Source organism: Meleagris gallopavo, chromosome Z (genome assembly GCF_905368555.1).
Source record: "Meleagris gallopavo chromosome Z, MGAL_WU_HG_1.1, whole genome shotgun sequence".
Classification (NCBI taxonomy): Eukaryota; Metazoa; Chordata; class Aves; order Galliformes; family Phasianidae; genus Meleagris; species Meleagris gallopavo.
The window spans coordinates 28,048,193-28,061,175 of record NC_139435.1 but is presented as its reverse complement, the minus strand read 5'-3'; the positions used below and the strand labels follow the sequence as shown (position 1 = coordinate 28,061,175).

The following is a 12,983-nucleotide window of genomic DNA, read 5'->3' as shown; positions in this document are numbered from 1 at the left end:
ATGAAACAGTGTGTATCAACTTTTTCATTAGATTTTTTTCCTTCTTTATTTCTCATATTTGTTTTTCCAGCTGTGATTGCTTAAATGTATCTGTACATTGAGCATGATCTAAAGGGTGCAGTGTGCTATGACTCAAAATACATCTAGCATCTCTCAGTAGCATTACTTCTATTCTTGAAGTAATTTAAACTATTTTAAACAGTCTCTCTAGCTAAGATCATAGGCAAAGGAGCTCTAGCATATAACACTGGAGTAGTTTGAGAAATTGCTACTCACAGTAGTAATCTGTTCAACCCTTTACTGATTTTACTGTCCATACAGAATCTATGCCTACCTCAACCTGGCAGTTCAAGACAAGCAACTATGCTTTGTGGTGGCGTGACTTCAGTATTAGCATGACCATTTTTGTATGTGACAGAGCTTGAAGCCGCTTGTAGGGGCAGCCATATCTTATCATCACTGTTGTCTTTGCAGAACATACTTGCTTTTTCAAAGTATGCTGCATCATATAATACCTCATGCTGAAAGTACTCAAGCAAATATTCATTATAAAATGTTATGTTGAAAATATTTGAAGCTAAACATTTCTTTTTAACCATTCAGAACTATCTTTATATAAAGAAAGATAATGTAGGACTATCTGGCAGCCTCGTGTTTTTATCCCTTCATGCTAGTGCCAGATGACATTCTTTTACAGCATTAGGTAACCACCGTATGTCCAGACTTCTTCAGGGTTTGTCACAAAAACTTGTATTAGATGTGTGCTTTAATTCATTTAATGAACAGCACTGTTTTCAGTCATACCAAATATGTTTTCAATGCATCTGAATCCTTAAAGTGTGCACTAAAAATGTTGATATTTTGGATTTTTTTCATGTTCTCAAAATGTGTAGGTCTTTGTTTTAATAAAGATGCACCTATATCTTCTTCACTCTTCTCTAATGTTAAGTCTATGAGTGCACTTTTGGTAGCTGAGGACTCTTTAAATTTTCATGCATTTCATTAAGTGGATTTTCAAGTCTAGGATTATAGCAGCAGTCCATCCAGTCCTGTACCCTCCCCTTGCTCTGTTCTGTGTGAGATTCAGCTACAGTGTTTTGGAAACCACATAGTATAGTAAACTTAAAATAAAATTTTGATTTTTCTCTGTTCCCATTGTTTTGGTTAATGATTGATAGAGTGTCTTGAGATACGATCAGTATCTCAGTGTATTCTGTTTAAATTGCCTCTGCACTTACATCGGTCCCTCTGAAAGTAACGCCTCCTATTTATTTGGGAACTACAACAGATAAAAAGAGCACAATAATACTATTCAGTAGAGCAAATTCTCAGCTACAAAACACTGTTTTGCAACAAGGGCACCACCATTAGCTGTGTGTTTTGTGAACAAGAGCCTGCATATCATGCTTGTAAAAATTGGCCCCAGCAGAGGTGACCCACTGTTTCTTAGCAACTCATTGTTGCTAAGAAGATGTTGCCCATGCAGTCCATCTTTCATCAGAAAAATAGATGGAAGTGAGAAGGCATCAAATCTGGACTGTGCAGGGGATGTGGTAGGACAGTCTAGCCAAGATTGGCATTGTGCTTCATGGTCGTCAGACTAGTATGGGGCCTGGTGTTAGTTACTGTGTTGCATGAGAAAGGTAGTCTTCTCTGGAAGTTCAGGCCTTTAGCTTAGTCAGGGCTGTGGTCTAGTGGTCAGAGTTCCTTTGTCCAAGTTCCAGGATATCCAGAAGGATTATCCCTTTCCTATCCCAAAAGAGATAGTGCTACCCATAACACCCATGTGTTATGAACATTTTCTTTGTTGGTGAATGTAGTTGTTGTTGCTGCATGGTTTACTGTTTTGACTGCAGCTCTTAGTGGTGACATCACATCTCATCATCAGTTATGATGCAAACCACAGCTGCCATCTTCAGCCTCACACTGGTTCAGTAGGACCCGACAAACTTGCATACTATGTTATTTCTGTTACCATGTGAGCATTCATGGGACGCACTTGGCACAAACTTTGCAATATTCAAATTTTGTCACCATTGTTTCCAACTGAAGCTCATACTGAGCTCTGTTTCGTTCCTTTGTCATAAGCTGCTGATTTGTACAGGTGAGCTGATCGAGATGTTCTTCCTTTGGTGATGTAACAGCTATGCATGGCTGTCAAGAATGTGGCTTGCTTTTCTAGCCACTGTCACTACAACTGGAACACACCACTGACCACCTCACTGTTTTCACATTCACTGTTTTATCTCCACAAACATTTGTCAAATGTCAGTGAAAGTCCATGGGTGCTATTTGTTCCACATGGAGGACACACCTTTGCTTTACACGCATTTCCATGTCAGATGCCATTTTGTCAGACTGCCCCTCTGCTGCCATCTGTTGCACAGCAATTACATAGCAGAATATTGGTGGAAAGGTTCGGCCTTCAGAGCCATACCACTGACAAAAACTTGAGTCGTGGGCCAACGTAATAAAATATGAGGTATTACTGTTGGAGTTGTTTTCATATAATTGCATGTGTGTATTCGCACATACATATATATTAGGAAAAAAAACCAACAATTCTTGAGAATATTTTCATAATTAAAAAATTACTGTTTTTTTTTTTTTTAAACCAGGTAACGTGATGACTACATCTAACAATGAATTCAGCATATGTCATGTGATTCTTTAGGTTTTACATGATGTTTAGGACTCTGGAAAGTGAGCATGTTGGTAATCTTATAGTGGTGGTTTTAGTCTAAATGAACTTGTCAGAAGAGGACTTGTTGCAGTTTACCATGTGAACATAGGAATAAGGAACTCAATTATATACATAAGTATACATTATATACATAAGTCTGGGTGATGCAACTATTTGATGTGGGAAGTGTTCACGATCTATTAATCTTGATACTTCAGGCATTACTTTGCTTGTCTTGCCTTAAAGTTAATTGTTACGTATATGTTACAATATGCCATAATTATGTGGTGAGGACATGAGGTTTCTTCTAAAATGTTAGGCTTTGCCTCTGCCAGAATAACTCTGTGAGTATTCTGATTTCACTGATAACTTTAGTATATCCATTTGGCAATTTCTAGATATTGTTTGTTCTTTGAGGGTATTTTTTACTGTAAGATGTAGATGTCCCAGACCCTAATGTATGATTCACTTTGCAGTGTCAGAGAACATGCCTTGCAGGTAAGATACTATATTTCTTAAGTTTGTGGCGTAAGTTCTGGATTTTGCTCCTTGCAGAATAGTGATGTGGATGTTTCTTCTATGACTTAAATAATTTCTTGCAGTGTTCTCTTAATTTTTAGGTGGCATATTGTGAGCATTATAATGGGATTGTAATGGGAATGTAGTTTTTTAATTTATTTATTTATTTATTTATTTATTTATTTATTGCAAAAGAATTGCCCCACAGATACTTGTAGTTTAATGTTTGATTTTGCTGCGTCTAGTTCAGGTTCGTTGTTTTTATGTGACGCACTTGTCAGCCATCTGGTAGTTACAGTTTAACTTTAAAGTCTGTATGTAATTTGGTTTTGTTAATGAAGTACAACAAACAGCATTATGAAGCTTTTCTCTTTTAATCTTAAAAGGAAAAAAATCGGTTTCTAAAAAAGCAATCACAAAGAAGAGGAAAGGTGTCACAAAGTCTGCCATACCAGAATTTCAGGTAAATGATTTTAATTCTTGTTCTAAGTTTTTGAATGCCTGTAAATTAAGTCCCACATTGTTTGACATAGATCTTGTAAATCCTAGTCAAGAGATGGATTTTCCTTTTCCCGATTAAAAGGTGTGCTTCCGGTAGTGTTTTTAAACACACACTTCACATTTTCTTGGTAGTGAATGTTTTAGCATTTTTTATTATATGCATCTTATATAGTACATAAAAAGTACACGGTACTTTTTAAGATCCCAGGTAAGTATGATGCAGGAGCAAACCTGGAAAACAGAAGTTGTTGATGTAATTTGTAAGATACAGTTTAGGATAAAATTACTAGTGTTTTTACTGGTTTGATTTGATATGCTTTAATGATATGTTTCACTGTGACCCTTGAATTGAAATCGAGCTTAATTTTACTCAAGGACTTTGACAAAATCTGTACCTTCATGTGTTCATCTTGTCTGTAACTTTTACCTCTTATCTGCTCATGAACTTTAGACCAGAGAGCACTAAGAAGAGAGTGGCAGTTATAACAATGTATTTTTTATGGTGCTGTAACAGAAGTATGAAAGCGTTTAAGTTGTAAGTCACAGTTTTTATATCCATACCTACTTGAATTAAGCTTATCTTTTGGTGGCATCTGTTTTAGAAAAACTTATTTTTGAGACAGCAGTCTGTGCTATTCTAAGCAATCAAACCTCATAAAGCTACAACTGCTGTGTAGGTAGTGTCTAAAAAAATGTATTTTTCTCAATGCATTCCCTGCATGCCATGGATATATGTAGTTTAGTTAGAAATAGTCTATCTAAAATATTATCTAAAGCTTAGCCTAATTTTATATCAAACCAAAGTAAACTATATGTTTATGTATCTATTTAAATGCTAAATTAACATTTTATGCTTACCTATATAAAATGTTAATTAAAATGTTACTGAGTAATTTCAGCTCTTTTGATCAAAACTAGGCTTTAGATCTGTTTTAGGTGAAGGTAAGATACATCACTATGGGCAGTTTAATCTTTTTAGGGAATTTTTTAATTATTTATCTGCTTTTTTTCAGGAGGATAGATAGGGCTGGTATGACTGTGTTTCAAATATTTTCATATTTTATACCATATTTGCAGATGTGAAACTTCTAAAGCAGTATAAAACATGTGTCTTGATATTCTTTTCCACATGCATGGATTGCCAGATACCATATAATTATTTAAAGTTGAGAATATGATTTAAAATATTTAATAAAACAAGTTTATACAGTGAGATATGCAAGGGAGGGTACAACTGCGAAAATGTTGCTATTCATATGTAAATAGCAGCTCTTCTAGGAAGAAAGCAAATAATTGAAATCTTTTCAAAAATTTATAATCTGTTTTATATGCCTTAAGTGTACAAATGTAAGAAAGAAAATAATAAAATAAAAAGAAAAATAGCCACAATGTACCTTATTGCTTAGGAGTAGATAGTATAAATTAGTCTAAATGTGTAAATCCTTTCTTTACTCGAAGATCAAAATTCAGCATTAATGCTGAGAAAATTTATATTATTACATATTTTAATATCTTAAATCGCAGAGACCAAATGACTCAAACTGTGCATTATAACCAGTTACTAACAACAACAACAAAAAAAACCCAACAGCAACAGAATATATAATAATAATATAGCTAACTAATTCTAATGTTTATAATGCCACTTTTAAGTATCTTTTTGAGGAAATAAACCATGTGAATTTTCTGTTCACTTTTGTAGTTTGAATGTTGTAAACAAGATGTAAAAAGCACATATCAGTGCCTACTGATAAGGTGTTTTCAGACCTTATGCTAGGTTCTTAGCTGAAAGCTGTTGAAAAATAATAATAAAAACAGAAGCAGATGTCAATTAAATTATTTTTTATCAAATAAAGCACAAAAAACATGCTGTTTTTAGTATTATGGAAATTATTTAATAAGTGAGGTGACAGCTCATCAGTTTGTAAGTTGGGTTCTACAGTTTTCCTTTTAATAGAAATTCTCATTTCCAAGTTTATAGCTACTGTTTCCTGTTAATGTTAAAAAAAAAAAAAAAAAGAAAAAAGACAATAATTATACTTCTGTACTAAAAGGTTACTAAGTTGGTGTTGTTGGTTCTCTCTCTGACCCATGTCTACTAATGTCTTGTTCTAAGTGCTTTCTCTCATTCTTTCCTTCTTTTTCTGTACATATATACACATGTAGGTACATAGACTTACATGCACCATAAGCAAAGAAGGAGCACACATTGTAAGGAGCTGGGCTAATGTTTTGGCTTTTCTGTGACTGTGTTTAACAGTCTCAACTTTCATCAGCTGTGGTCTGTAATAAATACAGATCTCAAATGAAGAATATTTGGATATTTTCCACTCTGAAATGGTTTCAATTAAAGAACAGTTTAATGAGAAGTTAAAGTATAACTTAAAATCATTATGCAGACAACCTGAAGTTGGGAACAAAACTACACTGAAGTGCATTATGTCTAGAAAGGTTAGCTGAAGTTTCAGCTGGTTAAAGAGAACCAAGGAGGAGGCATCCATAATCCAGGGGTGTACACAAGGTGTGTATTTACAAACAGATTTACAGATTGCACTTTTAAAATAATGATAAAAGTTCATTTGTAAGTTCTGAGAGATCACTGGAGAGTGCCAAGTTAGAATGGTACTCATCTTTCCTTGCAAAAGTCTGGAGATCTGTTTTATTCCTGCCATTCTTCCTTGAGGGTCCAATGAGGATCTTTGAGAGATTACTAAGATCTGAGATTGTATCTAATGGGAAAGGTTCAACACTGAATTTGAACATGTACTTGGAAACAGAATATCTGAAGTTTACTTTATGCTCAACTGAAAAACAGAATACTTATTTCCTGCAAAAATGCGGTCCTGTGCTTGATATGAAAATGCCTGTGTCGAAGTGAGCATGTACATGATTATTGTACAGGACATATACATTAATGGAAATACTAGCACCCCAGAAAGTTAGGATACTGCATAGTATTTTAGAGAATGGGGACTAACTTTTCTCTACCTTCAAGTAATAAGATGTTTTTTCTCTCTTAAAACTATTTTTCTCATGATACATAATTAGAAAGCATGTTCTCCAAGAGAGATAGGAAGATCAGACTGTAACATTAGTATGTTTCTTATTACGATCACATAACTCACTTGTAAAAACATACAAACAAATTCAGAAAATCAGTGTTCCTTGCTGGAAGTTGAATTGCTGCATTCTGGCATGTAGCAACGATGAGCAAAGAACAGTGAAACATTAGTGTGTCATTATGAGACACAACTGCTGTATTTCATATCAAGATGATCATTAAAAAAAAAATTCCTTCATTTTGTTTACTGACAGTACATGTCATGCAAAAGAAAAGAGTTTTAAATCATGCTCTAATATAATGATAAATAATACTTTAAAAGCATTGTTTTTTATCTCTCAGTATATTGCAAAATGAATTAAGTCATAAGCTAAGTTTGCTGAAGAGAAAGGTAAGTAACGACTGAAATAAGCTGTTACTTATTGAACATGATTTTAGAAGTTTGTGAGAATTTCACTGATCATCATCTGTCTTAATTATGCCTTAAATTTGCCTACAATTTCTATATTAGTTATCCAAAATTAGAGAAATTTGCAAACTACTTATCCTTGCAGCTTTAGATCCCTTCTGCTTTTGTATAAAAAATATATTCTACACTTAAATTACTGTTCTTTTCATTTTTAAAACACTGCCTTCGTTTTGTAAGAAATGTTGGATGAATGAGAGAAATTTGAGAAATAACTCATTCCCAATAAGTGTATTAGTATTAATATCTTATTTAAAATCCTGCTTTTTTTGAAGAAATAGATTTCTTCTTGAATGCTTTTGTGATGGTTTCCAGTACGATATCAGAGTGTTCAAGATATTAAACTCATTTTGACAATAAATCCTCTAAGCTAAGCTGCTGCTACCTTCATTGTTTTACCGGCAGATAATTAGTAAACAAGTATTAGTCTTAGAGGCACATCTCTGCTAATATGAAATTGGAATTTGATTGCTCTGTCAGCACCATCCCCAAAACAACTCATTTTTTTTTAATGTTTGCTTTATTTTTCCTTTTGATGTACACTCACTGACAATTCGGCAAATTAGATCCTAATGTCTCAAGTGACTGCTCTGGCAGGACCAGAGACTGTGAAAAGTTTGGCAACAGGAAATACCCGCTGACATGTAGGAGCTCTGTTGTAAAGATACAGTTGGTATTTTCAAGATGGCATTGAACTAATAACACTGAAATCATCCTTCTTAAAAACTCTTACTATATATAAATTTCTAGAGAGAAGTTCACAAGCTTTTAGCAAATTAAATAGAGTTGGATGAATGGTATCTTCCTTTGGCTCATAGTTCTGCTTTGTCTTTGGTCATTGACTCATAACACCTACAGTAGGAGAACACATAAGGCAATTTCAAAAATGAATTCCAAAGGAACGGATTATAACTGTGTAAGGGAATTCTCTATTCATGTCTTTATTTACTTGTCACAGGTGTGACAAACTTGCGAATTTTTGCATAATTACAATGTGTCATAGATTTGTTTGCAGGCCAGGTAGAAGAAGAAAAATCATTATTTTCCTTCTGGTTTGCAGTTACATACTTGGAACTTCCTTCCATGCGGGACATGTCTGTTCTATGTTATAATAATGAAAGAACCTGATGTGCTTTTTTAAATGAACTTGTTCCAAATCTAGAAATTATAGAATTTAATGTGTAATTGAAGTTAAGATGTATTGTTGTGAGTCACTAATATGGAGGTAAAAATTGTATCATGATAGCATATTGGTGGTTTTTTTTCCTTCTTGGATTTGACTTTTCTTACATTATTTTGAAGTTTTTTCAATTCTAATGGAAACATTTCTGAACATAAAGATGTTCAGAAATAAGCAAGTCTTAACTTATAGTGACCTGAATGAACCTAACATCTTAATAATTTCCAGTTTAATAAGTCTGTAATTGTTGTAAGTGACGGTAAGCCAAAACTTAAAGATCATTATTGTTTCTTTGAAAATTTGTTCAAGTAAATAACAGCCATTTTGTTATAGGAAGAATGTAAAAAGCTGTTTGCTAAGGACAGAAATAAGAAGAAATTCCAGAGCACTAGGTATACTGCTTTTACTGAGATGAGATAGATTTTATAGATAAGGCTAGCTTATCATTCCGGAATGCTGCGTGTAAAAAGATAAGGTTCTGATCAGGTGAAAGTTGTAACAAGAGCAGTAACATTATAACAACAGCATAGTGCAAAGATGGTACACTTAATTCAACAAGTTTTTGTTTGGTACTCAAGTTTGTTCCAGCTCATTGCTTTACTTGAGACAAATCTGGTAACTTGTTTCATTCACTGCAGCTTGGAGGAAGAACCTACATTGTGAAAAGGAAGCTCATACACAGAGATATATGGTTTGTATCTGAAGTGCGTTCATTTCAATAAGAACTTTTTTTAAAAAAAAAAAATAATACTCTAAGAAAATAAAAACCAAATGGTTGGCACTGTAACATGAGTTTTTAGATTTTATTTAACTTCATTGTGTATTTTTCAAGTCCCACATTACCAAGTGTTTGTGTTCTTTTTTTTTTTTTTTTTAGCTTATTTGCACTAATCTTGATGAACTCAGGGAATTAATCACAAAGATTGAGAATGAACTCAAAGATCTGGAAGACATTAAAAAGAAATCGGTATGTGACATAAAAAGTTTTCTCTTGTATGAATGTGAAACTGAGCCAGTTATTTGCTGAGGACTGTCAGCTGAAGATTTTTTGCCTTTTCATTGATTGTATGAAGTCTCAATATGGTTGGTGCCTGGAGACTGTAATCTTAATCTTTTCTGTATGTATTGTTCTATTCACAGTTTTCTTATAAGGGAATTCATTAACTATATGTTAATAGTTCTCACTGCCAAAAAAAATTGCAAGCAATGGTGATACCTTAGAAGAAGCAGTCTATTTCTATTAAATGTGTGCCCTCTTCCCTTAAGACAAATTCTTACTAGCAAGTACAGCGCAGAGTTCTCAAATCTATCAGATCAGATCTTTCTTGAGACCACTGAGATGCATATTAGGATTCCTAACCCCATTTATTTTTTTGAATAAGCTATTAAAATAGGCTTTGCTGAAGTGTTCCAGCAACTCAATATTTTTTTTGCAATGAGAGGCCCAAAATTAGGCACAGTCCTCAAGGTCCTGCTGACCTCAGTATTCCTGATGCAGGTAGGATGCCATTTGCATTTTGGGCCACTTGGACACACTGCTGTAATCGTGTTCAGCCAGCTGCCAAACAGCACCCTTTGGTCATTTTCTGCCAGGAAGCTTTCCAGCCAATCTTCCACAAACTGATGTTTAGTCTGGAGAAGAGAATGCTCATTGTTCTCTACAACTACTTGAAAGGAGGTTGCAGTGAAGATGTTATCTTTTCTCAAGTGACAACTGACAGGATGCAAGAAAGCATCCTCAAATTGCTCTAGCAGAGGTTTACATTGAACACAGGAAGAATTTCTTCATGGAAAGGCTGGCAAGGCTCTGGAACTGGCTGCTTAGGGAGGTGGTGAAGTCACTATCCCTGGAGGTGTTGAAGAGATGCATGGATTTGGTTTTTAGGGATGTAATTTGGAGGTGAACTTGATAGTGTTAGATTAACCTATGGACTTTGTGGTCTTCAGGGGCTTTTCTAACTTAAATGATTCTGTGATTCTGTTTTTGTATTGAAATACGTTGAATAGGAGAGTATCTAAATATCTTGGTCTCGATGATCTCTAGAGGTCCCTTCCAACCCCTACAATTCTGTGATCTAATTTAAATGGTCCCCTACAGCCAATTCTTTCTAATACTGATTCTTTTTTTCTATTAAACTTTTGGGAGAAGTTTCTGTGACATTTCTATGGATAGTAGTGGTTAAAAATTTTGCTTTTTCTGTACCGTGGATGTTTGGTCACTAATTTGTGTGAATGTCCTTAGTCTGGATCAGAAGTAATTATATTATATTATATTTTTAATTATTTGAGTATTGGAGAGATGGTAGAGGAGAGGCAGCAAAAGAACTTCAGTGCATTTCCTTAGTGTAATAGCTGTTACAATATCTAAAGGAATAAAGATTGATGACTCTTGAAGTTATAGTTGCTAAATTGGAAATTGGTTTTAATGTAGGATTGTCCAGTGGTTATCAGACAGACTGTATCTACAATAGAAGAAAAAGACAAAAATGAGAGTACACATCAGCATACTAATAATTCTATTATAGATGAGACTTTTCCTACTGGTAGGATTGATACCAACAAGACTTCTTCAAGGGTATACAAATGCTAAATATGTCATAATCGCTCTTTGAACTGAAATCTGATAATGTCATTATGTAAATAAGTTGCATGACTTCAGCAGGAATACTATGTTTAGTTCTAATCACACCATCTTAGAAAACCAACAAGCTCTTAAATACAGGGTTAAGGTACAACTCATTCAGTGGTCAGAAGTTGTGAGGTAAGAACAATTTTTCTGTGTGTTTGCCCATTTCTATGTTTTGAGGCTTTAAACATTTATGGTGTTAGAAATATTATGTGAAGAAATAAGAGTAGGATTAATTACTGAAGAATTGATTAAAAAGGAACAGTGAAATGTTGATTTTAGAAATCACTCAGATTGCATACTTTAAAAAAAATACAAAGATCTTGAGTCAGCAAACTTGGCTAGACATTTTGCAAGGGAGGTTATTAAAGTTGCATTTTTTATGTCAATAACACCATGCATAATTAAGTTAGGTAACTTCAAATCTGGAGGAGATGCAGATTTTCATTATTCGTCTTTGGCGTAATTGACAGTGGCATCCATAACAGAGTTTCTTGCAGGTTTTCTGAAGTTCCTGATGTTTTTAGTAAAACATTGCTCTCTCATAATATAAATTTGGCTTAATATGAAAGTGTATTTTAATATGATATATTATGATAATTTTGAGGCTTTCGTGGCCTTTTTTCTTGTTTGGACCTGAAGATGAAGAAAGTGGTGGTGGTCTCATTACATTACTACTTCACAGTAGTTGTTTTGATGACATAAAGGAAATCTCTACTCCAGAACTTGGACGTACTGAAGGCTGTAACAGAAAAGCTGAGCTGTAAGACTTCTTTAACATGAGTAAATGTGCTTTTTGCTGGCAATTTTTGTACATAATTGGACTGGTTGTATCTGACACTTCTCAGAAATGAGCTTGAGCCAACAAATGACACGAGATTTTTAGTTCAAACAAGTTTGGTTTGGCAGAATGAGTGCAAATTAGATCAATGTTATGTAATGGAAGGATATGGATAATTGTAGATGTGAGTGTTACCACCAATTCCTCCCACAGCAGTGAAATAATAAACCTGTTTGAAATGATTTTCACTGTTTGGCTGATTAAAACAGTTTAATTCTGTACTCACTTGAACATCTGCAATGCTTTTTGAATTAACTGTAGTGTAACATATTCATTTTAAAAAATTTACATTTCTGTTTGATTACTGATGAGTTCATTCTAAGAACTATGAGATTTGCATTACTACAAGCTTGAAGTAAATGTTTAGAGAAGAAAATGAAATTTGACCTCAATTCTTCAACATTAAGCTGAAGCTCAGTCTTAGTTTTAGCTCTTTCCAGACTAGTACACTCTTGAACTCTAGCCACAGCTCTGACACAAGGTTGCAATTTTGCATATGCCTCCAACTGACATAAGCAAAAAATGCTGCCAAAAAACAGTTCTTATTCTCCATGTCTCTGGCAGCTTCTGTTTTCTCTACCACGCTGTAAGGGAGTGTAGCAAAATTCTTTGTTCAACTGCATGAGAGTCTGTTATAAACTTAACTTCTTTTTGACTGCTGCTGGGGTAGATTTAAAGCAGATCAGTATCCTAGAGCAATTTATCCTGGAATTGCACAAATAACCACTTGTGTTCTGCCACAGCTCAAAGGATCATTCTGAGGACAGAATTGAGCATCTGCGGGCAAAAAGATGTCAAACTGCTTTTGTCAGAAGTGCTTTCCTGTATTTGTAGTAGTTACTGATACTACAGTCTGAGCCAGAGGTGTTCTAAAATTCTTAATCCCTTCAACTACTAAACAGTTCATCTCATTACCACCTAATAAATTTCGGGACTGAGAGAAGAAACTCAGTTATGCTGATTTATTATTTATTTGACTTCCTTGATGGAAAAAAGTAAGCTTAAGATGCAGAAAAAGGACTTACTTGAATCAAATGGAAGAAGTATAAGTTCTGAGCATAATCTAGTAAAACGATGGAGGATTGCTTTATAAAGAGTGTGTAAGA

At 34.2% G+C, this 12,983-nt stretch overlaps 1 protein-coding gene across 3 annotated transcripts in view; it reads left to right on the top strand.

The window, feature by feature from the left end:
* Nucleotides 1-12,983, top strand: part of BRD10 (bromodomain containing 10) — a 60,724-nt gene that overhangs the window by 23,069 nt on the left and 24,672 nt on the right. For all 3 annotated transcript variants that reach the window (XM_085214436.1, XM_085214435.1, XM_085214437.1), the window contains exons 5-6: nucleotides 3,589-3,665; nucleotides 9,288-9,377. In XM_085214436.1, the coding sequence (XP_085070562.1) occupies nucleotides 3,589-3,665; nucleotides 9,288-9,377 (167 nt within the window). The remainder of the gene's footprint in view (nucleotides 1-3,588; nucleotides 3,666-9,287; nucleotides 9,378-12,983) is intronic.